This window comes from Alexandromys fortis, unplaced genomic scaffold, assembly GCF_014885135.2.
Source record: "Alexandromys fortis isolate MF-2015 unplaced genomic scaffold, M_Fortis_MF-2015_v1.1 scaffold_71, whole genome shotgun sequence".
NCBI lineage: Eukaryota > Metazoa > Chordata > Mammalia > Rodentia > Cricetidae > Alexandromys > Alexandromys fortis.
In genome coordinates, this window is record NW_026067954.1 from 4,394,428 (window position 1) to 4,422,095 (window position 27,668).

The 27,668-nt window shown below is 44.0% G+C and overlaps 1 protein-coding gene and 1 long non-coding RNA gene across 10 annotated transcripts in view; one reads left to right on the forward strand and one right to left on the reverse strand.

The window, feature by feature from the left end:
- LOC126507310 (uncharacterized) overlaps nt 1–17,353 on the reverse strand; it is a 41,990-nt gene extending 24,637 nt beyond the window's left edge. For 4 of the 9 annotated variants that reach the window (XR_007593486.1, XR_007593482.1, XR_007593483.1 and 1 more), the window contains exons 1-2: nt 17,271–17,352; nt 15,718–15,842 (exon numbers count right to left, since the gene is read on the reverse strand). This is a non-coding gene — a long non-coding RNA (uncharacterized lncRNA). Of the gene's footprint in view, nt 1–15,717; nt 15,843–17,270 lie in introns of all 9 variants that reach the window. The other 5 variants (XR_007593488.1, XR_007593485.1, XR_007593489.1 and 2 more) reach the window with 4 other exon arrangements.
- A 34-nt stretch (nt 17,354–17,387) lies between these two features.
- Ier3ip1 (immediate early response 3 interacting protein 1) lies at nt 17,388–27,056 on the forward strand. The gene is made up of 3 exons (XM_050151604.1): nt 17,388–17,575; nt 25,087–25,188; nt 25,912–27,056. Exons 1-3 carry the CDS (start codon nt 17,485–17,487, stop codon nt 25,965–25,967), a joined length of 249 nt encoding a protein of 82 aa, XP_050007561.1. The 5' UTR covers nt 17,388–17,484; the 3' UTR covers nt 25,968–27,056.
- Nucleotides 27,057–27,668: the final 612 nt, after the last annotated feature.

Here is a 27,668-nt window from a genome sequence, read left to right on the forward strand (position 1 = left end):
TATTTATTTATTTATTGTTTTATCCCAGGTGCCGCATTTACTCTCATTCTCTTGTAAGATACAGCCTACCACTGAGCGCTTGGGACCTGCAGAAGAACTCGAATTGAAAGGGCTTGGGAATCAAAATCAGGTTCAAGAGTCGCCAAGGACAAGCGGCCTCACAGCAGCACGGACAGCCATGTAAAATAGACTGTGGCCATCATTCATTAGTGGGGGGAGGGGGGAGCCAACCAGAGCCGTCGATGCTTGTCACATCTCTTGGTGGAACCAAAGTCTGAATGTTTGTGTTTTTGAAGCATAACTAAATCCAGAGCGTAGGAAGTGCTGCTGGCCAACAGGCTGGGTGGGGGATCCAGATGGTTCCATGTGGTCTCTGCAGCGCCACACGATTGTCCTTTGCTTTCATGGAAGTGACTTGTAGTGGAAAGAAAACAGAAAAGCAGTCCCAAGAATGGGGACTTACGTTTAGACACACCCACTTTTCATAGCAAGCTGGGACAGACACACATGGCCCCGTCCTCTCTGGTACTTTGCCTGCTGTATGAAGATTGTATTCCTTGGGAAATATTTTACAGTTTAATATTGAGTGTAATTAAGAATATAATCATGTTATCAAAAATGGTATTTAACTCTGTTGTAGTTTCTTTAACATTCATGTGGATAAAAAGTCTATAATAAAAAACTATGAAGTCATAGATGTGTTCATGTAGTTAAATGCACACTTGCTTGGGGGCAACTCATAGAAACTATGCTTTTTAGAGTTATTTTGGCATAAAATATTTGAATAAATTATTTTTGAAAACAGAATTCCTTCACAGACGATTATTAAAGATTAGACTAGCTTTGGACCCTGACAGATCTGGGAACTACTCCATGACTCTAGGGTCTTTCCAAATTCCTGTCAGGCGGTCTACCAGACTCGATGAAAAAGTTAGTGCCATGGCTTCCTCCTGGCTGGGATGGAAAATTCAAATCTGTATAATAGTTTTGTGAATAAAGAAAAAAGTTTTTAGATGCAATAAGCAGAAGAGCCAAAATCGTGCTCCTTTGCAGTGATAATTTCTAAGGTAGCTCTGGGCCCACCGTTGGATGACCCTGTGGATGACCTGTCGAAGTTGCCAAAAACCATCCTAAATGAAGACACTCACCGCTATTGGCAACCCTTGACAGACTTTAAAAGATTCTTAAAAGGCATCTCCATGAGGCTGGAGAGACAACAGTTAAAAGCACTTGCTGCTCTTGCATAGGACCCAAGTTCAGTTCCCAGCACCCACATTCATCTACTCACAACCACCTGTAATTAAAGTTCTGGGGGTCTGGTGCTTCTGCAGGCATCCTCACACCCATGTGGACACACACTCACCCACACACACACACACAATAATAATAATAAAGTGAATTTTAAAAATGCATATTTATGATATTTAATATTTTTACCCACCAGCTCTATTATCATGAACTATCTAAGGAAGTGCCCCCAACTTCCTCCTGAGATATATAAATGTTTTTATCTCCACTGAAACATTTTGATAGCTTTCTTATGTCGTAACAAACATCTGAAATATATGAACTTATAAACAGAAATAAAAAGTTGGGGCTGGAGAAATGGCCCAGAGGCTATGAGCACTTGGTCTTCCTGCAGAGGATCTGGACTTGGTTCTCAGCGCCCATGTTAGATGGCTCACAACACTGCAACTGCAGTTCCGGGAGACAGAGTGCCCTTTCCTGGCCTCTTTGACCCCTGCATGCACATGGTGCACATATATTCAGGTACACACACGTACATATTTTTTAAGAAAATTTCTCAAAGGATTGGAAGAAGGCTCGGTGGGTAAAGCAGTCACCTCAGAAGTAATGAGGAACTGAATTTGGCGCCCCAGAATCCACATAAAATCTCGATGTGATGGCATGCATCTATAATCCCATCACTCCTGAGATGAATGGGAGGCCAAAGCAGAAGAATCCTGGAGGCTCATGGGCTAGCTAGCCTGGTTTATACAGTATGGATACGACCCTACCTCAAACAAAATAGAAGGTAGGGACCAGTGCTGGAGGCTTTCCTCTAACCTCCACACATGCGCTTTGGCGTGCACATGACTGTGCTCACACGTGTGAATGAACATACGCCAGAGATGGATGGGGGGAGAGACAGAGAGAGACTGAAAACAGAAGAATCAGAGACCATGCTTTGCTGTATTGGCTTCAGTCCATGGTCAGATGACTTTATTGCCTTTGGGCTGATAGCAAGGCATCGCACTATGGTGGAAGTGTATAGAGGCACCATATAGAAGCCAAGAGACAAAGGCAGGGAGGCCCAGGATCCCAATATTCCACTCAAGGGTACACCCCTAATAATCTCACTTCCTCCCATGAGTCTCTACCTTCTAAGGTTCAACCCCAGGCAGCAACGCCACAGACTAGTGCCTGGAGATGAAACCAAAAGAAGCCTACTCGGTTGTACCGATTTCTGTGGCTCATGAAGAAAGAGGACACATGGGAGACAATATGTAATCGTCCCTGCAGCCACCTGATGAAAATGCTGTCCTGAAGATTGCTCCCTGTAGGGATGGACCAGGACACAGGAGACACCTGTTAGAAAAACTGTCTAAAACGCCCTTCTTTGACTTCCGATGAAGCCTCAAATGCCCCAGTGGTTGTTGCACAAATACCAGCAAATGGTTATGAAGTAAAATGGAAATTTGAATTGGATAACTTGATAAACTAGACTCAAGTTCCAACCCCTAGCAGAGCTCTGAACTGACTTGAAGAGCACACTCAGTGCAGAGTGTTGAGAGCAGTGAGACCCCAGATCCTGAATTTCTGTAAACAACTTGTTTTCCCCTGATCTGAGTGCCTACAGCTGCTCTGAGCACGAGACCTTCAGGAGTTCCTGATGGCAGGAGAGTGGTTTCTGGTGGGTTTGGCTGGGGCATGGCTATCTCTATATAATCTGCCCCTGAACATATGAAAGGGGGCATTCTTGGGGAATTCAAGGATGACCCGTGTCGCTGTCTCTCTGTCTGTGTGTGTTTGTGTGTTTTAACCTCCAGCCCTCTTGCCCGAAGCTCGCGAACTGGGTGCCAGCGCACAGAGCGCAGACACAGGGGCGTGGAGCGCAGTACAGGGACCAGTACAGGGACCAGTGGCCTCTGTACCTAGGGACAAGATGCTACCCTGGTGTCTTCCCATTCTTCCAAATCCCAGGCTCCAGAGCCGTTCCACCGCACACTTCTCCCTGAGTGCTACAGCCTTCCTGCCCCAGAGCCCACACCTTTAGGTATTTTCATCTAACTCTCTTTTCCCTTTAAGCACTAGAACCCAACAGTCCTCCGTGCAAGTGTAAAGCATCTCACCGGAACTCAGAAGCATCCGTAGAGACGCATCCCACTAACACTGTATGTGCCTGGGCTAGCTGAGAAACCTGTAGAAACCGACAGGGCCTCCATCTGTAGCGCCGCGGGAGGGCTATAAGTAAAGCCACTCTTTGAAAGGACAAATAAAAATTCTTGGCTCTCCAAAATGACACCAGGGCAATGTGACGCTCTTTTCTCTCACTGTTGCATCATCAAAATCCAAAGTCGGCCCAAATGCTGGCTAATGAATAAGACGGGTGGTACACAGAGTGTTCTCGATTTTACTGCCCAATTAAATGATAAGATCAAAAAAAGAGGCTGAAACAAAGCAAAGCTTTCAGCCCACCCAACTCATACTGCACTTCCTGTTAGACACGTTAGCCTGCTGCTTCCAGTGCTCAGAATGCCCGAGTAATTGCTTCAGTTTGCTGAAGGCAAGGAGAAAGGGGGCGTCCCATCCCAATTTCCTTAGGTTGAGCAGTAAGCGTGGGCAATAGAGGGAGAACTCTACCCTAGCTGCAAGGAACATGATCAGCCAGAGAAGAGCTCTGTTGTTTAAGAATTAAAGACAACCTTGATCGACAGTGGGGAGTGTTAGTGATGTTTACTTTGTCCACTTGACACAGTCTAGAATCACCTGGGACGCTACAAATAGGGATTGTCTAGATCAAGTCGGGCCTTAGGCAAGTTTGTGAGGATGGTCTTGATTCTGTTCTTTGAAATGGGACGCCCCAGCCCACTGTGGGCAGCACCACTCCCTGGGTTTGAGTCCTGGACTGTGTAAAGGAGGAAATGATGAGCTGAGTGTAGGTACACATGCGTCCATTCTCTCTGTCCTGACTGTGTGTGTGATGTGGCTAGCCACTACAGGTCCTTCCCGGACTCTCCCACAGGAAACTCCAGCCTGGGACTGTAAGCTAAATAAATCCTTTCTTCCTTAAGTGGATTTTTGTCACGGCATTTACCACAGCAACAGAAATGAGGACAGTCAGAGAAAAGGAATTCTGTCATGTGGGGCAGATATGTGACCATGTCCTTTAGGGGGTCGTCCAACTGACCCCAAGATCCAATGACAGTTCCTTTGTCTCTCTTGTCTGTATGCCCCAGGTCTGACCCCTTCATCATGTTTTCCATACCCACCCAAACCTCCTTCCATTATACCGTACACTTTTGTGGGGAGATTGTTACTGTGGTTTGAGTTTGAAAAGTTCCCTTTGTGTTTGAACCCTTAGCGACATTATTTGGGAAGGTTATGTTTGAAAGGTAGAGCCTCCCTGGAGGAACTGCATCACGGGGTGAGAGGGAAGCAGGCTCTGAGGTTTTATAGCCTGGCTTCACTTCCTAGTTTTGCTCTGCTTTCTGGCTAGGTGACCTCACCTTCCCACCGCTCCTCCTCCGCCTCCTCCTCCACAATGGACTCAATCCCTGGAACTGTAAGTCAAAATAAACCTTCTCCTCTAAGCTGCTTTTCATCAGGATATTCTAACAAAGCAACAGAAAAGGAATTGATAGTGTGTGTGCATATGCATGTGTGTATATGTGTGTGTGCATGTGTATGTGTGTTTAAGGAGGTGTTTCAGGGTATTCTAACACAGCAGCAGAAAAGGAACTGATTGTGTGTGTGTGTGTGTGTGTGTGTGCGCGCGCGCAAGTATGCATGTGTCAGAGTATTCTAACACAGCAGCAGAAAAGGAACTGATAGTGTGTATGTATGTGTAGCGGGGGAGGTGAGGGGCATACACACATGCTACGGCGCACATGTGGGGGCCAGAGAGACAACTCCAGGGTCAGTTCCCTCTATCCACCTTTACGTGGGTCCTGGATTTGAACTCGGATCACCAGACTTGTATGAGTGCTTTGCTCACTGAGCTATCTCATTGGACCCCTTCTCCTTTCCTGAAGTCTGTAATGGGAACGGAGCCATAGCAGCCATTTGGGACAACGTGGTGAGTTTGAAGATGGGAACAATATGCTAAGAGGACACGGGAAGGGAACAAAAGCTTGGGAACTACTGAGTCACCATTCCAACTTTGGGCTTCCTATTTCCAGATTTCTTTTACATTAGGAAGAAAACAGGAAAAATGAGGTTTTATTTATTTCATACTAGAATAATGTTATCAGACAACCCTCCCCACCCCAGTAAAAAATATTGTGTGAACTTACCACATAGAATTAAAAACCTAGAAAAGGAGTGTGTCAGTTTTTCGTCGATTCAAATGAGTACCCCCCTTCTGATAAGTCACTTTGAGATGGGTCTGCCTACTTCAGAGCGACTGTCCGTGCTCAAGTCCTTTCTGAAATTGTTTCCAGAGCCCAGGTATAAGGAGGCAGGTCATGGCGGGGCTTTGATTTTGCCTTGTATTTCTCTGAGTCCTAATCCTGCTACGTCGTGTCTTTTCTCCCCAAGATTTACTCCAACTGATTTAAAACCACTTCCACCCGTCAAGCGTCAAGTGTGCGTATCCCAAACTGCAGAGCTTGGGCTGTTAATATGGATGTTAAAATGCAAGCATCAAGGCTGGACGTGCTTTCATCAAAGGCAAAGTTCTAAATGTGGTTTTTTTTTTCTGCTCCCTTACCAGCCCCTCACTCATGCGTGGTCCTTTAAGTCTCAGAAGAGCCGTTACAGCTGGCGGTGCTGCGCTCACTCTGGGTCTCCAATGCAGATCACCCTGAGTTAACTATGCCCGGGACCATTTTGAAGAATGAGGTATTCAACCAGACACAGAAATTCTGGAGCAGCATTTGGAAGTCCCAAACTGTCAAGTCATGTCCTGCAGGTGTTCTGTCCTGGGTATTCTAATTTTGGAGGGAAGCGGCTCCAAACAATGTGGAAAAATCTCAATCTGAACATAATGCTTTAGCGCTTATAAATAAGCCAGGACCTCGATTGTCTGGGAGTACTAGTTGCATTTAAAATGATCTAAGTGGGCCAGCAAGGTGCATTCCCAAACCCCAAGTTTTGTACATATATAAAGGGTTAAGTATTTTAGGAGAAAATTAATCTCCGTTTGAAAGTAAACTTGAGTTTTAAAAGCGATAATGATAAGACAAAACTTTCTTTCCATATGGTTGCCCACATGAACAGGGTGGATCAGTCAGAAGGAGCCTGCGCTGTGTCTTGGTCATTCTGTTTTCTAGGTGGTGTTTCTAGAGATGCTAACTGCTGAAGAACGAACTAGTCAGAACTTCCAAGAGCTCTAACTACCTTTCCTCATGATAGTGCTCTATGGGCACACGGGCTCAAGGACCGACATGTACAAGTCGTTTTGAAAACAGTTTACTCCAAACAAACAAACAAACCAAAAAAACTTCTATTAGGAAGGAAGGAAGGAAGGGAGGGAGGGAGGGAGGGAGGGAGGGAGGGAGGGAGGGAGGGAGGAAGAGAGGAGGGAGGGAGGGTTACTCTTTATCTAACAATAGACACATTAGGTTTTCTGTTGCCTCTGATTGCAAACCCTTAGCTCTATTTAGGGCTGTGGCTCAGCCAGCTGTAGCGCTTGCTTATGTGGCAATGTTCCAGAGGATATTAATGCTGTTAATCATTTGTGAACTCATTGCCGCTTGGTTTAGGTAATGGGTATAAAGGTGAGCTAGCTGCAGAGTCAACCCTAACCCAGTTATGTCCACAAGAAGCTTTCTTGCCGGCTTCTTGGCCTTACCATAGCACTGAGCCAATGCTTGTAACATTCTTTGAGTTTCTCATTGTGAGTAGGCAGATTGAGATATGTGGGGGGCAGAGAAACTGTTCTTACTTGGATTAGTCATTAAGAACACTGGATGGGTTTCCAGAGTGCCCAGGTTTGATTCCCAGCAGGGACACAGTGGCTCATGACAGTAACTGCGGTTTTAGGTGATCTACCGCCCTCTTCTGGCCTGTGTGGGCACTGCACTTATGCTGCATAGACACACATACAGGCCCAACATCCATTGAAAACAACAGAGAACAGAGCAGGTCCTGAAAAAACGGATCTGCTAGGTCAGAAACTGAGATGGAAGGGAACACTCTGCATCGTCTTCACAAGTTCACAGCGACACAAGTGGAAATGCAAGCAGGTGCATAGCCAGTTCCAACAAGGCCAGAGCTCCATAGCACAGGCAAGTTCAAAAGCAGCTGACTGTCAATCAGCACTCACAATGGCGCTGTTCACGAGGCTTTTGTGGGCAGGTTCCAGCCTTTGGATGAAAAGAACACTGCAAACAGGGTGTCAAGAAACAAGCCTCATATGGTAACTAGTTCTCCTGAACAGGAGGGTAGCAGGCGGAGTTTGGTAAATCAGGCCACAGCCCTGGGAATCCTAGACTTGAGCCAGCACTGCCAGGCATGCCTGGGAGGGAGGGGCTGAGGCTCTCTGTCTATAGCGTGGTCTCTGTCTATTTGCAGTCTTAAGGATACCATCAAAGTGGACTGGCTCTCACTTGAGAAGGATGCTTGGGAAACAACTTTCTACTGGCGCCACCTTTTCCTACTCTAGGACAGAGATGCGATTTAGAAACAGTAGTCTCACGCTCTGCTCTCCGCAGTGAGTCATCGTCATGAAACCCCTTGACTCCACACAACAGCAAGAGCGTCCCTGAAAGCAAGGCCTGCAGTTCTCAAATGATAAAAGCCGCTACTTTCGTCCAGCTTTTATATCATCTCCTAAGGACAGTGGCTTCCTGGGTGGTTGTTAATGATGGTTTTCTTTATTATATTTTAGACCATTTAGCAAAGTTTATTGATTTATACTTCCTTGTAATTAGTTGTAGTGATTTAAATAGCTTTTACAGCCCTCTAGAGAATGGCTTTTTCAAAGGCTCAACGTTTTCCCCAAATTGTGTACTTTAAAACACGGTTAAATACTGCTCAAATTCAGCGCTATTACTGGCGAAACTGCAACTTTAAATGTCCTTGTTTTCTCATCTCTCTGCTTAAATGAAGAGATCATCCAGTTACTTGGCAGCCAATCACAGTAGCAGCAACGAGCATCAGCTGAGTTTTCTCAGTAAGCTAAACCTTGTGATGAATCTCTTGGTCTATTAACTCATATGATCCTCTCAATAACTCTACGAAGTGGGGCCTATCGAATTGAATCTCAGGGTTAAGATATTAAATTATGAAGTAGCAAAGCAAGGATTTGAACCTGGAGCTAGGGACACTTGGAAATCTTTGAATTTGACCATTCAATACCGCTGCTCACTGGTAAGTGAGCCACGCCGACCTCCATCTGCACCGTGTGTACCAAAATTCCTGAGGATGAGTCTTTTGTGCCTATTTCCTCCTAATTGAAGCATTCCCTCCAGAGGGGAGGCTTCTTAAAAACTCAGGAAGCAAATGAAGTTTGTAAGGCTCAGGAAGGAAACAAATACAGGTGAGGATGCCCCTGAAATTAGATCCACAACGCCCTTCCCCAAGGTTGCAAAAGCAGGGACATTCAGGGGAGAGGAGACTCTGCAGCCAGTTGACTGCAAATCGGGCAGGGAGGTCCAGAGATGCAGCTTTTGTGAGTCCTCGCCCATGCTTGGGTGGTGTGGTGGTTTGAAAGAAAATGACTCCCAAAGGGAGTAACACTGTTAAGAGGTGTGATGTTGTTGGAGTGGGTGTGGTCTTGGTGGAGGAAGTGTGTTGTTGTAGAAGCAGGCTTTGAAGTCTTAGCGATGCTCAAGATAGCAAGTGTCTCAGTTCACTTCCTGTTGTAGGCAGCACCATGTCTGCCTGCACACCACCCTACTCCCCACCGTGATGATAATGAACTGAACCTCTGAAACTGTAAGCCACATGTCAATTAAATCTTTTCTCTTATAAGAGTTGCCGTGGTCATGGTGTCTCTTCACAGCAATAGAAACCTTAGCTAAGACAGGCGAACTTTCCATGCAGTTGCCTGCCTTTGAGTCATCCATGTCCCTCTATACAACCCCTGACCGAAGCGCCCCTAAGTAACTCTGGCCAACTGACTGGCGCACCTAATTAGACCAGGACTAAATAATTTCTTTGGTCTGCCATCAATGCCCTGCCTGTGTGAATAGATGTTTGGGGCAGTGGGGGAAATCACATAACAGTTACCTTATTTGTAAGGATCCTGACAGATCCTTTTAACAACCTGTCCGTCCCTAACTCACTCAAAGCTCCAATAACACTCTCATGATTCCTTTGCCTATGGCGTCATGCTCCTGGATGGATAAATACTCCAGAAAGACGCTGCTCAGAATGGACCACCAAAGAATTAACAACATCAGGGGCTGGAGAGATGGCTCAGTGGTTAAGAGCATTGCCTGCTCTTCCAAAGGTTCTGAGTTCAATTCCCAGCAACCACATGGGTGGCTCACAACCATCTGTAATGAGATCTGGTGCCCTCTTCTGTCATAGACACAGACAGAATATTGTATACATAATAAATAAATATTAAAAAAAACCTCAGAGACAGATATTGGGGTTCAACCTGAAGACCAGAAAAGCAAAGCAGCCAGTCATGAGCTCTTACCTATACCTCAGTCCAAAAACGGTGATCCTGACTCCAGGAAACCTCAGACTGAGACTGTGATTGAGAGCTGTCTAGTTCTGGGATTAAGGGTGTGTACCACTCTGCCTGGTGTCTATGGCAACTAGTGTGGCTATTGGGATTAAAGGTGTGTGTCACCATAGCTACTGAGATTAAAGATGTGTGCCATTGCTGCCTGGTCTGTAACACTGGCCAGTGCAGTTGTTTTACTTTTCTGATCCTCAGGCAAGCTTTATTTATTAAAATACAAATAAAATGCCACTACAGAAATCAGTGTGGCATGTCCTCAGAGATGGGGATCAACCTACTTCAAGACCCAGCTGCAACACTGGTGGACATGTTCCCTAAGCATGTGCCATCCTACCACAGAGATGTGCAGCGAACATGCTTCCCACGGGGCCATCTCTGTCAGAAATTCTTTACAGACCACACCGACTTCCTACTCTGATTTAGACCAAGTTTGTGGGATTGTGGCATTACTGTCATCTAAGATACGCCCCCTGACTGCTAAGTCTAGTTGTCATTTAAAATATTTTTAATTTATCCTTTGATAACTTCATACATGCTTATATTTTGATAATCTTCATCCCCATCCCTCGCCCCTCTTGTACTCTCCTATTAACTTGTCATTTCTCCCCCTCCCCTTCCTCCTCCTTTTTAAATCAATGTGTTCCTGGAGTACATCTCAAATAGTTTTCTCAAGGAGAATATGGGAGGACCTATCTTCATGATAAGCTTCCTAAAAGACGTGGCCTTATCATATTTATTGTTACTTTACTATTATTGCAAAAAATGCCAAAAGAAATGTTTCAAAGTGATTTGCACATCTAAAAAATTTTCAGAACATATTTGTTCCTTATAAAATGCTAGATTTTCCTTTGTACTTAAATTTTTAATGCAAAACTTTTTTCCTTGTTTTGCCCTTTGTTTTTTTAATTGTCATTTTTAAAATTGGTAGATAGTAGATATTCTGATTGGATACAAAATTTTAGATCCTAATTTGTTTTCTTTCAAAATAATGAAAGAAGTATACTCTTATCTCCTGCATTTGGTAGTAGCTAGTTTCTCCTTCTATTTTTGGACTCTCTACCGTTTGAGGAGTTTACACATGCTTACAACAGGCACCTGTAGATGAGTGCTTCTCCCCCACTTCATCGGGGAGGCTTCTTTCTGCAGTAGCTGGTGATGAAAGCAGAGACACACAATGTGCAGGCTGAAGTGCTCAGCTCTACGTGGGAAAGCCATGCCACACACACAGGCAGGCAGGCATGCACGCATGCACACATGCATGCAAACACACAGGCAGCTCGGGGATCTAAGAGCCAGTATCTGCAGCAAAGCAATATCTGTAGGGCACGATGGCCCTTCTTTGCATGAGCTCACAACACTGTGCCTGTATGCACACGGCCTACTCAAGAGCAAGCCATGCAAGCACAGAGCAGGAAGGGGTCTGTGAAGTCCCGCCCCTGTGTGCTCATGCACCACCTGTAACTGAACGACAGTTACACGTATTTTAAGCCTTTAGATGACCCTGATGTCCAGCCCGGTCCTAACCTGCCCTTTTGTTCCATGTCCCACTCATCTTAGCACTGAATCTCCGCAGCTTGATAACTTTATGCTTGTAGCCTATAACTCGTTTTTCTTAGTAGGCAGCCTCTCCCACTCCAGCAAAAGAAACACACCTGCTTGCCCTACTGCACCTCTCCCAGCCCCCTGCGTGATGTAACGTATTTCTTTAAAGTTCAATAAATTCCTTTAAATGATTTTCAGATTTATTTACTTTGTATGTGTGAGAATTTTGCTTCCATGGACATCTGTGCATATGTGTGCCTGGTACCCCGCAGGTCAGAAGAGGACATCGGATACCCTAACCCTGGAACTGGAGTTACAGATGGTTTTGAGTCACCACGTGGGTGCTGGGAACCAAACCTGGATCCTTTGCAACAATTACAAGTGCTCTTAGCCCTTGAACCATCTGTCTGGCCCCCAAGGTCCAATAAATTCTTAATGAATGAAAAAGATGAACAAATAAATGAATAAGTTATAAACATTTAAGTAGTTTCTTTCATTTTTTTTTCAATTCTGACTTTATTTACTCAAGTAGTACTTTTTGACCTAAAATTAGTCAGCTCAACATAGTTACTCGGGATTAGTACCAGAGGTACGGTGACTCATTTTAATTTTTTAAAGAAACTTTCCATTTTAAGGTCCTATTTCCAGAAACACTCTATAGCACACAAATTTTCAGCTTGCAGAGGGTTTCATTTGCGTCTTATAGTAAAAATAGCTTGTACGTGTCCACAAACATGAATGGAGCTCACTTGTGTCATTTTTCTATTTTGGTCCAATGCTGACCCAAATAGAAGCCTTTTGGGTGAATTCTGCTGCCATAAGCCCATTTAAACCCAGGGTAGCTATTGTGAATAACAGGATTAAAAGCAAACATACTTCAGTCACCATTGATTCCCACTGCAGACATAGATAAGAAAATAAATATATCTATATATGACCAGGACAAAAATGCTTAAAAAATAATCCATTTTTGTCAGACTTCACACTGATTCTAAATTTTTAATAAATAACACATAATATGTCTCTCCATTTGGGCTATTTTTTAATGACTGCAGGGAATAGAGATGCTGAGATGCAAAACCAGAAAGAGAAAGGGCCAGGTCAAAAAGTTTATGGAAAATTTCTTCTAAGATCTAACTGAGGAAGAAAAAAATACCATAAGCTATTTGTTTTCATTGCCAGGGGAAAGTTTTAGATGGTGTAAATATAATGACCGCTTTCTTCAGTCAGCATTTTAATTTTTCTCCTGTGATTTGGCTCAGACAGGACTTTGGGAATACAAAAATGTGGGGAGTTCTTATGGGACAGATGACCCAAACTCTCCCCACAAAGAACTCGTTTTCATTGTTTGATTTCCTAAGAAGTACTTAGGATGCTCTAGGAAGAATTAATGGAGAGAGGGGAGGACCTTCCCAAACACACGAGCTCGTTTGGAGAGCAACCGCACAGGAATCCTCAAGAGGCCATGGGAGCTCAAACCAGGACTTCAGTTGATAAGAAGGTGGAGCAGTTAGAACACCCCAGACTCTGCCCTGTATGAGAAGAAATAGATTGACTCACGTTTCTGGGGGCCAGAGAGCCCAAGACTAAAGAGCTAGCAATTTTTTGCTGTGTCCTCCCATGGTAGACAAGCAAAGAGACATGAATTTACTCTTTTACAGTGACTGGCGTTTGAAATAGCAGCATTAACCTAGTCCCAAGCAGAGTCCTCGGGACTCAGTTGCTTCTCAATGGCCCTGTACCCACCCTGAAAGGAAAGGATATATTCTACAAAGACACACATAGCCTTCCCGCTGACTCTCAGATGACTGGAACAGTGAAGTCCAAAGAACTAAAATAAGGTAGCGAAAGAAGCCCTGGCGCTAGCCCGGAGAGGAACTTGCCAGGCAAAGAGATTTCACGCCATTCTGAAGAGTTTATCAGGCCAGCTTGCAGCACGGACCAGAGAGACGTAACCAATGATGGGTCAGCGATGGGTGGGGCCATAGCTTGAGCAGGACTGCTTAGTTATGCACAGTTGCTCCTCTTGTGAATGTAATCCCACCAACTAAGTTTCCTGGCTCTTTTACTCTGGTGTTTGTTGTACAGGGGACCATTAGCCAGGCCTGACTTGTTGCAGCTGCCAGGGTCTGGACTTTTACCCTGAAAACTTGGGTTAGAGTGCTGGTGTCTCAACTGCTTTTCCACTGCAATGACAGAGCACTATGACTAAGGCGACTGGTGGAACACAGCACTTAATGGAGGCCGAGTTTCAGAGGACGAGTCCATGACTATCACGGCAGGGAGCATGGCCACACAGCTTCAGACTTGGTGCTGAAGCAGTAACTGAGTGCACTTCTGATTCGTACGCCTAAGCCTGAGAGAGGTGACTGCGAATGGCATCAGCTTTTAAAACCTCAAAGGCCACCTCCTCTTAATCCTTCCCAAACAGTTCCACCAACTGAGGACCAAGTATCCTAATATGGCTCTGATGGCCATTCTCAGTCAAACCATTACAGATGGACACTCCAGGCTTTCTCTCTTGGGCCACCAACCAGCTCCTGAATCACGATACAGCGACTTATTAGTTATGAATGGTTGGCCCTAGCTTATGCTCATTTCTGGTTAGCACCATTTTCCCCCTGTAGCTTAAATTAACCTGTTCTCTTCATCTATGTTTTGCCTTAGGGCTTTTTTTAACCCTTCTTTCTGTATGTCCTACTCTGTATCCAGTGGTTGGTGGCTGCTCGGCTGACCCTAGGCATATCCCTCTTTTTCTCCCTCATTCTCTTTTCTTCTTCTTCCTCTCATTCTTCTCAAACCTAGATTTCTCCTCCTACTTATTCTCTCTGCCTGCCAGGCCTGTTTATCCCTCTTCTGCCTAGCTATTGGATGTTGAGCTTTTTATTAGACCAATCAAACAAATGCCGCACAAACAAATGTACCAACACATCTTTACATCCTTAACAGAGGCGACAGAAATGAATGTAACACACCAAAGTAACAATCCTCAGCAGAAACAAATGTAACACACCTTTACACAGTTAAAGTAATAATCAGCAGCATAAACAAATGTAACAACACATCTCTATATCCTTAACAGAGGTGGCAGAAATGAAACAAATGTACCACACCTTTGCCCAGTTAAAAGAACATCCCACCACAGATGGGCTTGTACTCGGCAGGCAAGAGAGCTCGCTGTCCAAACATGAGGACCAGCGTTCTCACCCTGGTACCCATGTAAATGCTGGGCGTGGCTGCCTGTGCCTGCAAGCCTGCAACCTCAGTGCTGGAGGCAGAGACAAATGGATCTGGGAGCTCACTGGCCAGCCAGCCTAGTGAGCTTCGGGTTCAGCAAGAGTCTGCATCAAGGGAATAAGTCAAAGAACGATAGAAAGACATTCAGCTCCCTCCTCTGGGTTTAGCACCATAAGCATGGGCATCTGTACCTGAAAACTCATGTATACACACACATATACATATTACAAACACACCACATATGCATATCACACACACCACAAATACACATCACACACACACCCTTTGCATTACAATGCTGATTAAATTTCAGCATACATTTTGGAGACAACATTCAAACCACAGTGTTTATTAAAGTAAAAGTTAACAGGATCTACTGCTGGATTGTATGCAGGATGTAAAAGTGAAAGAGAGACCCAGGAACAGTCCTAGAATTTTCCTCTCAGCTCTGGAATTCACTCATACATACTCTATTTTTCAAAGATTCGTTTATTTTTTTTTATTGAAAGAAAGAAAAAAATTTCCGCCTCCCCCCAGCCCCCCACCTCCCTCCCCCTCCTCCCACTCCTATCATCTCCTTCCCCCCACAAGATTCGTTTATTTTTATTTTGTGTGTATGGGTAGTTTCGCCTGCATGCATATTGGTGCAATGTATATGTGCAGTTCCAGAATCAGCCAGAAGAGGGTGCTGGATCCTTTGGTACTGGAGTTACAGACACTAGCGGACTTTGGTGTGATCAGAACCAATATGGGTCCTCTGCAGGAATAGTTAAATGTTCTTAACCACTGAGCTAGCTCTCCAGCCTATTCCATACACACTCTTGTTTTCTCTTTCAGGAAGAAACTGATTATTGATGGCCCTAATTCCTTGGTTCTTGTTAAGAAGCAAATAAAATCACTGACTCCAAATCAGTAGTTATAAGTTATATAGCATATATAGTATATATTATATAAAGTTATTACAGTAAGATGTCATATGATAACAAACTGTTATCATACTGTTGTCTCTCAGCCCAGAGAGAAAATCCCAAACAAATAAACCACCCTGAGAAAAGGAAAAGTCACCGCTGTCTGACCTTGTAAAGACAGTTTCACCTCCAGCAAGGACAGCTGATAGGGTGGGGAGCGTGAGTCCATAAAACCTCTCAAACGTCCTTCCGAAGTTCAGCACCAGACCACAACCGGTTTAAAACTCTCAGCCCTCAAAGATAAAACACAAAAGCAAAAACATTCTTTTAGTTTCTTTTCTGCTGTTGTTTGAGAGACTTTTAGTTATTTGTTATTTGTTTGTTTGTTTTATTTTTGAGACAGGGTTTCTCAGTGTGGCCCTGGCTGTCCTAGAACTACTCTGTAGACCAGGCTGGCCTCGAACTCAGAGACCTGCCTGCCTCTGCCCAAGTGCTAAGATTAAAGACTTGCACCAACAAAATTTATAAAGCTCATTGGAGAGCTTTATAAATTGTAACAACTTGCGCTGGGCATGGTAGCATAAGCCTTTGAAGCCAGCACTAAGAAGGCAGAAGCAGGTAGATTTCTGTGGGTTCTAGACCAGTATGGTCTACACAGAGAATGCCAGCCCAGCTACAGGTAGACAGTGAGGCCCTGTCCCTAAATAAGTAAATAAACTGAAATATCTACTTTATACATATGTATGTGATACAATTTCTAGGATTTTGAATTTCTTTGAAAATAAAGCAACAATTATCTTTGTTGTTTGTTTCTTGAGACATGGTTTCTCTGTTTATCTCTGGCTGCCCTGACCTCACTGTATACAAGATCCCTCTTCTTCTGCCTCCCAAGCACTGGGATTTAAGGCGTGTGCCACCACCTCCCAGTGTAACAGTTCTCTTACAGGATATAATCTGCTGTTAGCAGTTTAGGCTACAAACCTGGAATTTTGAGAAATAATAAATCAAATAACACTGCAGCAGAACGTGTATACTTCCTTCCAAGCTGCTTTAGCTAGATTTTTAAAATGGAAAGGGCCTCGGAGATGACCATCACCTAATTTTGGAACGGAAAGTGGCAGAAGCCCAGAGAAATTAACCTGGTTTTTATGGCAGTCGGAGAATCAGTTCATGTGGCAATTGGAAGGCACTGCTCTGGGCAGCTCTAATCGAGCTTCCAATCCATCCACCCATGGTCCGTCACTTCCTGTTTCAGCTAATTTTCTCTTGGTACAACAAAACCCTGGACATACTCGTCAAGAAGGACTGGGTCATATCCATGGACAATTAGGGATGTTAATATATCCAAGTCTTTCCATATGGCCGTGGGTGAAAGAGCTTCCTTTCCCCTTCTGTATTATTTATATTCTGGCTAGAGTTTGATCAAGTTTGAACGCCTCAGTCTCCATTTTTTCAAGGGTAAAATCTGAAAACTAACTTTTCACACAGTTCTTGGGAACATGTAGGGCAGCCGGGCTCGAGAGAAGCACAACACAAGCCTCACGCGTGGCTTACAACCACAGCAAACAAAAAAAGCAAAAAGCAAAAAGTAGGCAGAAAAACTGCTAGAAAAAAAATTTACTTCAAATATATTCCTATTACTTCAATATATAAAGAACACTTTCAAATTGCATGTTACTCTACATCTGTTTTCTCAGCCCCTGTCTGTGAAGAATGATTACCGGCTCAAGTGTTCCAGACTCCTGTGGTTCACCTCAGGACGCGGTACTCCGTCGCGGACTCAGCACGGGGCGGGGCTCAGCCAGAGGAGGCGGGGCTCCTCGGTGAGCGCGGTTTGGGCCGCGCGGGCTCCCGTAGCCGGGCACGGTGGTGGCGCCACGTCCCGAGCGGTGTCCGGGAAGGAGTCTATAGGCCTGGGAACTGCTTGGGGTGGCCATGGCCTTCACGCTGTACTCCCTGCTGCAGGCGGCCCTGCTGTGCGTGAACGCCATCGCCGTGCTGCACGAGGAGCGCTTCCTCAAGAACAGTGAGTGCCGGGGCGGGGGTGGGGGCTGGGACTCGGCGGGGCGCCTGGGAAGAGGGGCGTCCCCGCGCGGCGAGCCGGGGTGGGCGTGTGGGGCCTGGGGCTGGCGGCGGAGGAGCCCCGACTCGATTCCGCCCGGCTGGTGTTTCGCTCAGACAATTCCGTGCATTTTTGTTGGTGTTGTTACCGATTTTATAGAGGGAAAGCTGGAGAGGAGTTTTGAGTTCAGAGCTGGGAGTGGAGGCGCTTTCAGCGTGCGCGTCGTTGGAATGACTGGTGGGGAACCCGATGGGAGCAGTAGACGTTGGTGGGAGGTAGGGTTGATGGTGAAAGGAGTTAGCACCTTGTTCTAGGTGCACGCCCCATTGGGTGTATACCGTGTGCCAACGACCGTGCTGGAATCTAGGAATACAAACATGAAGACACACGCACGCGTTATGGTTTCTTCGTCCTCTCCATCAGATCTTCTTGCCAGACTGTCCAGCTGCTTCTTGCTGTATAGGACAAAACAGACAGGACTACGTGATGTTAGACAGTTGTTTCAATATACCAACTGTGGCCTTGGAATCATTGAAACTCAAACCCACAGGCAAGAACGATGCATTTCATATATTACTCCGGAAGAGATGAACACGAATATGTGCCAGGCCTCTGTAACAGAAGCAGGTTACACCAGTCACCTGTCCTTAAGATGAAGTTTAATCTAAAATGAGTAACAGATGTGTCAAATACTGGAAAGGTGTAGGGTCATACTAGCCTGAGAATCTGAAAAAGGGCCTGAGAAAAGATGTGTCTGACCCGAAGTCTGATAAATGACTAAATATTAACTAGGTGAAAGAAAAGATTGGGGCCAGTTTGGAGGCTCAAGCCTTGAATACTGTTACTCTGGTGGGAAAACCAAGGTAGATGGAAATAGTTGTAACTGAGAACATGCCGTGGCCAGGTTTATGTTACTGAGTTCTCGTAGGTGCAGCGCCGAGAAGGGATGGGAAGGGAAAGGAGTGGATTTGGAAAGGGCTCAGAGATGGCAGGTACAACCTTAATATTGGTAATAACCAGTAACCGTGTAGTTGTGTGCAGGATTGGTGCTAGGTGTTTTACGTGTGTGTGTGTAAGAGAGGGAGCGTGCAAGAGAGCTTACTGCAGCTCTGTGATACAGTTAGGGTTTTTATTCCAGCCTTCAGGTAGGGAATCTGGTAACTTCTAGGATCGCATGGGTAGAAGAAGGTGGCACGGTTAAGCACACTGACTCCAGAGGCCATTTCTTTACCTCTGGACTATACAGAGAACTCTTCGTGATCGTGTGACCCGTTGGATTGTGTTCTGACTCCGTGGCACCTGTGGCTGTGACCTTATCTGGAAACACATCTTTGAAAATTTGTAATCAAATTGAGCTCTTCATGTGTGGATTAGGTGTTAGGCCTTAGATCTAGTCATTGATGTCCTTATAAGGAGAGCGAGATACAGAAGCTTACGGACACACACTTAAAGAAGTGGTCACAGGGGCGGAGATTGGAGTGGCTTGGTTTCAAGCCAAGGAACCCTGGAATTCTAGCAACTACCAGATAGACGTTACAGAAGGCCTGGATGAGATTATCCCTCGGAGTTACCAGAAGGAACCAGTTCTGCTGGATTTTGGACTTGGCCTCCAAAACTGAGAAAGTGATTTCTATTGTGTTAAGCATTGTCCATGGTGCCCTATGAAGGCAGCCCTAGGTAAAGACAGGAGAGTGCCTGGAAGCTCAGTGGTCAGGTGAACAGCAAGAACCCTGTAGGCAAGGACCAACACAGGATATTGTCCTCTGACCTCCACACCAATGAGTCCACACACGTGAAGATGCACAAATGAGCATGAGAATGCATGCGTGTGCTCATACACGCAAAGATTTTTTAAAAATGTAACTGTAAGGGACCTTATATTAGGATTCTCTAGACTAGAGAATCTATAAGAACAGAATTTACAGTATGTATTCCATATATTTAGAATGACTTAGAGGCTGTGGTCCAGCTAGCCCAGCTCTTGCTGTCTACCAATGGAAGGTCCAAGAGTCTAGTTGTTCTCAGCCCACAAGGCTGATGTGTTATCTGGTCTTTAGTATATGCCAGAGTGCCAAAGAAGTAGGCTCTAATGCCAGTGAAGGAATGGGCTTCCCAGGCAGAGGGAGAACAAGCAGGTAGAGAGAGTGAGCTTCCTTCCTCCATGTCCTTTTTATAGGCTGCCAACAACAGGTGTGGCCCTCTTCAGAAGATCTGTATTAAAGGTGGGGCTTCTGATTTCAAATGATTTAAGTTTTAAAATAGTCCTGCACAGGGATACTTAGCTCCTTGGATCTTAGTTAATTCCGGATATGGTCAAGTTGACAACCAAGAACGGCCACCACAAGTCTCTAAAGAACATTTGATGAAATTTGAATTAGTACTTGATGACAGTAAGGAATTGTATGTGTGTGTGAGAAAGAGACAGAGAGAAAGACAAAGATATTATTAGAGTTGTATTATAGGGAGGCATTCAGAAAATTTACTGAAATGTTTGAGTGAAATATAGCATCATTAAAATGTAAGCAGAGAGCCAGGCAATGGTGGCGCACGCCTTTAATCCCAGCACTTGGGAGGCAGAGGCAGGCGAATCTCTGTGAGTTCGAGACCAGCCTGGTCTACAGAGCTAGTGTCAGGACAGGCTCCAAAGCCACAGAGAAACCCTGTCTCGAAAAACCAAAAAAAAAAAAAAAAAAAAAAAAAAAAGTAAGCAGAGAAAGTGTAAAGTCTCATGTCTCTGGCATCTCCAGCATCTTGGGGTCTCCAAGCTTAAACTTCACAGCTTCACACACTGTTCTCTCTAGACCTCCAGTTAGGAACACCCTGACACACACCTGGCCTCAGCAGTTCCTTAGTCACAGAGGCAAATTCCATAGCCCCTTTCTTAGATCTTTAACTCTAAAGCCAGAACTACATGGCCTAAGCTGCCAAGTTCTGCTGCTTGCTGGGACAGAACATAAGCTTATTTGTTCAATTACGTCTTCACCAGCTTTCTGTTTTCCATAGTTTCCTTCACTGCCTAATCTTGGCTGTCCTGGAGCTTGTTCTGTGGACCAGGCTGACCTTGAACTCAGCCATCAGCCAGCCTCTGCCTGGAGTGCTGGGATTAACAGCACACACCAGCAGACCAGCAGACCCAGCTCTAAACTTTTCTTTAATTCCTTCTTGTGAATTGGGAATTTAGCTAGGTGGGGTCTTGCCCTGAGGTTACCTTGCCCTTTGTTCGATTTCTTAATTTGTTTGTCTCCTTGAATACAGGATTTAGCTCCATTCTACTTTCTGGTGCTCCTTTTCTGCTCAAATTTTACATTTTGTAATTTACCCTGCTCATTGTAAATCTTCATTAGAGTTACCACTAATAACCACATGCCAGATTCTATACTAGGCTGTTTTGAGATTTCTTCTCAGCGGAATTAATCCAAAACTCTTCACTTTAGCTTCAGGCAGATTTTCCAGACAAGGGCAAAAGGCAGCCACATTCTTCCCAAAATATCACAAGAACAATCTCTAGGCCACATACTAAAATTCTTCTCCTTTGAAATCTTTTGAGCCAGCCCAACACAATTCAAATCATTCTCAGTACCATTGTCTTCCATGTTCCTGCTGGTATGACCCCTTAAGCAGCAGTCTTCAAACACTTCAGAGATCTACAGAATATGCCATTTAAGATGTTTTAATAACAAGGCTTTTCATGACAGTGAAAAACGTCTACTTCTGGCAACACCAATCTACTTTAAAAAAAAAAAAGATGATAGGCATCAAAGAACCTCCATATGGAGTTTTCTTTCAGTGTGGCAAAGCTAGCCACTGGGTAAGAAACTGCCCTTGCTTCAGCTGCTGACTATATGCTTTCCCTAACCAAGAATAAGACATGGAGGCCTCTCTTACTGTTTCTGTTTAACATTGTGCTGGAGATTCTGCCCAGGGAAATTTGACAAAAAGTAAGAAATAAAAGATCTACATTGTGAGGTTTAAAAGGCAAAACTATCTGTTTGCAGATAGATGATATACTCTTGTGTATATAGGAAATCCTGAGCAGTGAGGCTAATCATACGCAGGCTTCCTAAAGTTGTGTCACACAAGAAAACACATGAAGACCTGTTGTTCAGGGCTGGAGTGGTGACTTAGTTGGTAGAGCACCTCCCATAAAAGCCTGAGAACTTGATTTGAATCCCTGTCATCCATATAAGTACTGGATGGGCTTGGTGGCCTGCTTATAATCCTGGCATTCCAGGGGTGAAGACACTGGGTGCCTGGAGCAAGCTTGCTAGCTACACTAGTCAAATCTGTAAGCTTTGGGTTCAGCTAGAGACTGTACCTCAAGACACAAGATGCAGGCCGGGCGGTGGTGGTGTACGCCTGCGTATGAGTTCATGTCCTGTCATTTGGGGATTGGGTAAGGAGGGCATAGGGTAAGATAGTTTCTGAAACCTTTGATCAGTTTTTGAGTGTGAAAACCTAACAAAGAGCCATAAATTACTGACAAGGTATCTTCAAGGATAGGATACCTCCCAAGAACACCTGGACCTCGTTAAATTTTATGGTCCTGCTCCTTAGTTACTTAATTGGCTATTTTTAGGGTATCTGATGGAGGTGGGTCTTGTATCTTATCTGTTGTTTTCATTGGTTAATAATAAAGAAACTGCCTCGGCCCTCATAGGACAGAAAATTAGGTAGGCGGAGTAGACAGAAGAGAATGCTGGGAAAAAGAAGCTGAGTCAGGGAGTCGCCATGATTCTCCCGCTCCAGACAGAGCAGGTTAAGATCCTCCCTGGTAAGCCAGCTCGTGGGCTACAAAGAATATTAGAAATGGGTTAGAACAATATGTAAGAGCTAGCCAATAAGAAACTGGAACTAGCCGGGCCAGGCAGTGTTTAATAGAATACAGTTTCTGTGTAATTATTTCGGGCATAAGCTAGCCATGCGGGCGGCCGGGTGCCAGGACGCAGCCCCGCCGCTCCTAATTCAACAGGTGTCCTTTTAAATTCTGCTATTGTAGCACATTGCTGGAGCTAAGATCTGTGCTGCCCCCAAGCTCATTAAATGGCTTAAGATGAAGCTCCTTCTTTAAAATGGAGTTTGCAAAGTTAGGTCCTCACATGGGTACACACACGCCCCACACCAACACATACCAAATTCCTGAACAAAATAGTTGAGAAGCCCTGTGGAGCACTGTGTAGGTGGAAACTATGACAAGCATCTCTTCCCCTGGTTCATCACATGTTTGCCTGTGGACACATCCGTATAGGAATTGTCCTTGCTTTCCAAATGTTCATTGTCTGGAGATGAAGCCCAGTCATGTTTCTTTCTCTGGCAGATAGAAATACAAATGTAGTTAGGGGGGCTGGAGAGATGGCTCAGAGGTTAAGAGCATTACCTGCTCTTCCAAAGGTCCTGAGTTCAATTCCCAGCATCCACATGGTGGCTCACAACCATCTATAATGAGATCTGGTGCCCTCTTCTGACCTGCAGACTTTATGCAGGCAGAAAACTACATAATAAATAAATCTTAAAAAGAAAACTTACTTTTAAAAAGTTTGTGTTCTTTATTTTTTGATCTTTGTGTGTGCAAGTGTGTGAGGGCAAGCGTGCGTGGAGTCTGAGGACAAACTCGTGTGTGGGTCTCTGCATTCCGCCTTGTCTGAGGCAGGATCTCATTTGTTGCTGCACACGCGTTGCTGGCCTCAGGTTTACAGAGAGTCTGCTGTTTCCACCTCCCATCTCTCCACAGGAACACTGGCGTTACAGATGTGTAGCTGGCTTTATGTGGGGGCAGGGGTTTGAACTTATGTCTTTGTGCTTGCCCAGCAATTGCTCTACCTGCTGAACCATCTACCTGTTCCCTAAAACTGTTGTGGAATGATTTGTCCATCTGATAATTCATGTGTATTAGAAATAGAAAATAAATAAAATAAGTAAATGGGGTTATTCAGAAATATTGTGATCCTAGAATTCATATTATCTTCCCTTTTCTCAGTTTTAACTCAGTTTTAGTTCAGTTCAATTCCACAGCCCAGAATTCATCTTATTTTCCAGTATTCCCGATTAACTCAATTCACTGTAATTCCACTTAGTTCCACAGCCATTGCTGAGTACTTGCTGTGGTGTGGGGAAGTGGAAACATGAAGACAGGTGACTGTATTACAGTCCCTGTCCTCCAGGAGTTTGCGGGAAATTCCTGAAAACACCCAACCAAAGAAAAGAAAGTCCCTACAATAAGTGGGATTTGGTGAACAAAGAGAAAGAGGATTTACTGTGGCCTGGGTCTGGATGTGGCAGTCAGACCCAGATCAGAAACTGGCTTTAACAACCAGTAGGTAATTGGCTGAGCCATTGTCCTCTGTGCCACGCTCCACCATGCCAATTTAAGGGGTTTACAGTCCATTGACCATTGTCACTGCGTTCTGAGTTTAGAGAAAATCTGAAGGGATTGAAACAGTGAGATCTTGAAAGTCTGGTACTAACAACTGTGATGGAGGATGGAGTGCACTGTGAAAGCAAAACCCACTGCCGCCCTTGAGAGCTGAAGGGCTAGAAGCAGCCCCTCAGCAGCCTTTGTGGCTGGGTGCGGAAGGGGGGGGTCAACTTCTTTGTGAAGTTGAATTTGAGATGGTTTCAAGCCACAATAGGAGAAAAACGCGGACAGCCATTATTTAACTGTTATCTCAACCCAATAAGAGCGGATTAGGTGTGAGTTTCCTGACGCTTGGGCTCTCTCGTGTATAAGATAGACTTGTTCTTCGTCTTTCGGTTTAGAGGTTAGCATGCCAGGAATTAATTAACTCTGTAGTCATGTGAGAGTAAAAGTGGACCTGAAATGAGGACAAGAGAAGGACGAATCCCTGAAATGAGGACATGTCTCTAGAAGAACGAACAAAAAGAGAACTGGTAGATAAAGGGTGAAAGTGGCTTGTAATGACAAGGGAAATGACAGAGGAGGTGAAAGACTCATTTACAGAGAGTGGCTCAGAATGCAAAAATGAAGAATGATCAAGGAGAATGGGAAACTGTGCTCCAAAGGCGTGCCCAAACTGCACGTTAAAATTTGCCCACGTGCTTCCCGGCTACTGCGTTTTCCTGTTGATACTTTATTAGATGATATAACTCTTTAATTGTGTTAGTAATTATTCACCCTAGCATATTTTCAGTTCTACGCTGAGAAAGGGTCCTTTGATCATTTTAAAGAAAGAAATAAGCAAGCTGTAACAGTAGCCATTTTCGGTGACTTGAACACCATGAGATTGTTTGGACTGTAGATTATTTTACAAACTCAAAAGTGGAATGAAGAGAATATGATTGTTGCCACTATCAAAAGAGGGGGGAAAACTATTGAACTCAATATCTTAACTCTAAGATGTATGACTTCATACTTTGTCTTTATATATATAGAGAGCTCAAACTAATCTTTTAAGAGATAATGAGGGAATAAGACAGCACATAATACATTTAACTCAGCTAATCATCTTTCTCTCGTACAGTTGGCTGGGGAACAGACCAGGGAATTGGCGGATTCGGAGAGGAGCCAGGAATTAAATCTCAACTCATGAACCTGATTCGATCTGTACGAACCGTGATGAGAGGTAAGAAGAAACCTTTAGGTTACAATTGTGTGTTACGATTTAAGTAGCAAAGCTTTTGAGAGTGAGAACTATCGGGTTCCCATTTGTGGTGGGAACTTTTTCTTCTTTAACCTGAATTTACTGCTTGAAGGTTGCTGATCTCTTACGTTGCATCTGATTTCTAGGAGATGGACTGTTACTAGGGACTTCCACATTGCAATGTAGAAAGGTTCTGTATCTGGCATTGTATTGGAAAATATTGTGGAGCAATTCAATCAAAGAGTGCAGGCACCTTGAATTTAAGCATTGAGATTAGAGACTTCATGTCTTAATCATAACCTGGGATGCATTGTTCGTGAGTTTATTCTTTTTAATAAAACCACAGAACCTTCTTTGCACTGTATTTCTGCTCAAGTGTGCAGCCATGTGGATCTGCCTGGTCCTCTGTATTTCCAGAGCTGCGCCAGCACCATCCAAAGATGCAGCGTGGTAGTCCACACCTGTAATCCCATCCCTTGGGATGCAGGGAAAGGAAGTTTTAGCGAGTTCCAGGCCAGCCTAGAGTACAGAGGAAAATATCATAAGCTTTATGATAGTGGATTTTTCTGTTACTACAATTGCATTATGATTATGATGGCATAGTTTTTAGATACTTCATCCTCCTTGGAAGCTACCTGCTACTGTTTAGCTTTTTTCTATTTTTTTGTTTTATTTTTATAGTAACAAACTTTTTTTTCCTTGCAGTGCCATTGATAATAGTAAACTCAATTACTATTGTATTGCTTTTGTTGTTTGGCTGAACGTCATTGGGACCAGAGACTCAGAGGAGACGCTCAGGAGTTACCATTTCCATTGTGACTGGAATATCCATGTTTTAGCAGGCTCATCTTGCAGTTGACAAAAATGTAAAGTTGACAATAAAACCAGTTTCTATTCACCTGATTTTTCTCGATATTGCACTTGTAGTTTCAGTACAAAGGTCAGCTCATCGGCAGCAGGAGCATTCCAGGACTGCACACACTGCTGCAGCTAAAATGGGCAGAGGTTGTTAAAGGGCTGCTGCCTCTGCCTGTTAGATACTGCTCTGTCTCACAGCTCAGGGATGGACTTTGCCCCAAAGCGTTGGAATCCTTTCTTGTTTAGATATGACCTAAGAGTAATTAACTTCCTATATGAACTTAAAGAGTTTTTTAAAGGAACAATGACATATAATTGACAAATTAGTAATTTGGGTAATTTATTTTGATCTCTTTGGTTAATTAGTCTACACCATCTCTGCTATAAAGAAATGTATACATAACTACATATCAGACAATACCCTGATTTCAGGAAGAATTCCAGTTCTGTAAATCAGTTGTTTGGGTTTAAAGACTGTGGGTTTAAGTTCTTTTTAAGCTGTTGTTGACCTGAACAATGAGACCAGAGTATTTACATATTTTCATTGGTAGAAAGTCTTCCCTGTTTACAACGATGATTTGTTTGATAAAATCAGTATAACTGTTACTTGGCAATATCAGCCCATACGTTCACAAAGTAAGTGTTGGAGCAGGCTGTTTATCGTGACGTGCGCCTCCTCCCTTGTCATTTCCATGTCTTGGTGGAGTAGCATAGTAAAGTGCGGTTCTTGGTTGCCATTCTGTCTGAGGACCATTTATGCTCTATAACTTTTATGTTTTGTTTGTTTTTGGTTTTATGTCTTTTGTTAATGTCTCAGGCCAATCTTGAGAGGGTCTTTGCTCATCCCATAATACTGCAGTACAGTTTTACATAGGAAAATTTAAACTGTGCGAATACTGTATGAAATGTTTCAGTTACACTATTTCAAAGGGGTGGAATAGCATCTTTCTGTATAGGAAAACTTTCATAAATAAAGTTGACTTTCCAACTCATGCATTTGGTTTGTGCCTTAGTATAAACCTGGTGTTATTAATTTGTTCACTTGTTTAAACTGTTGAATAAATTTGTAATAAAATAAATATTCATAATTTGTGTATTTCTTCAGTGAATTAACTGAATTGCTGATATAAGTCAAGAGAACCCTCAATTAGCTTTTCTGGCTTAAGTTACTTCTAAAAGTGGAGCTCCTGCTGAAGATCTGGTCATGTCTTAATTGGAGAGGGCTGATCTTTCATTTGGACACAAGGGCTGGCAGCTGGACCAGGAAAAAGCATTTGAATGCTTGGCTCCTATGGGGAACCAGCATACTCGGTACTAGGATGGTCCTGTAGACTGAGTTAATAGACCAGTCTTGGTGACTCACGCCCAGTTTATTTTCTAAAAACATTGAAGGTCATTAAATCCAAGTTGGAGCCCCTAATCAGCTCTTTAAAAAGTGATCAATTCAGGGCATTCCTACTTCTACGTACTGAGTCATAGAAAATTTTCAAAATGAGACTTTGGTCCTACCCCCACTGTTCATATAAGACATAACTACACACGTTCCTATTAATTTAGTTTGGAATATTGTTCAAGTTTACTCTACTGGGAGCCTGGCAGGACCA

Bases quoted from the DNA above. Each gene is read 5' to 3' on its own strand.
- Ier3ip1 (XM_050151604.1), top strand. From the start codon at position 17,485: ATGGCCTTCACGCTGTACTCCCTGCTGCAGGCGGCCCTGCTGTGCGTG. The intron at 17,576-25,086 runs GTGAGTGCCGGG...TCTCTCGTACAG, and splicing joins GGAGCGCTTCCTCAAGAACA to TTGGCTGGGGAACAGACCAG. The intron at 25,189-25,911 runs GTAAGAAGAAAC...TTTTCCTTGCAG, and splicing joins TGTACGAACCGTGATGAGAG to TGCCATTGATAATAGTAAAC.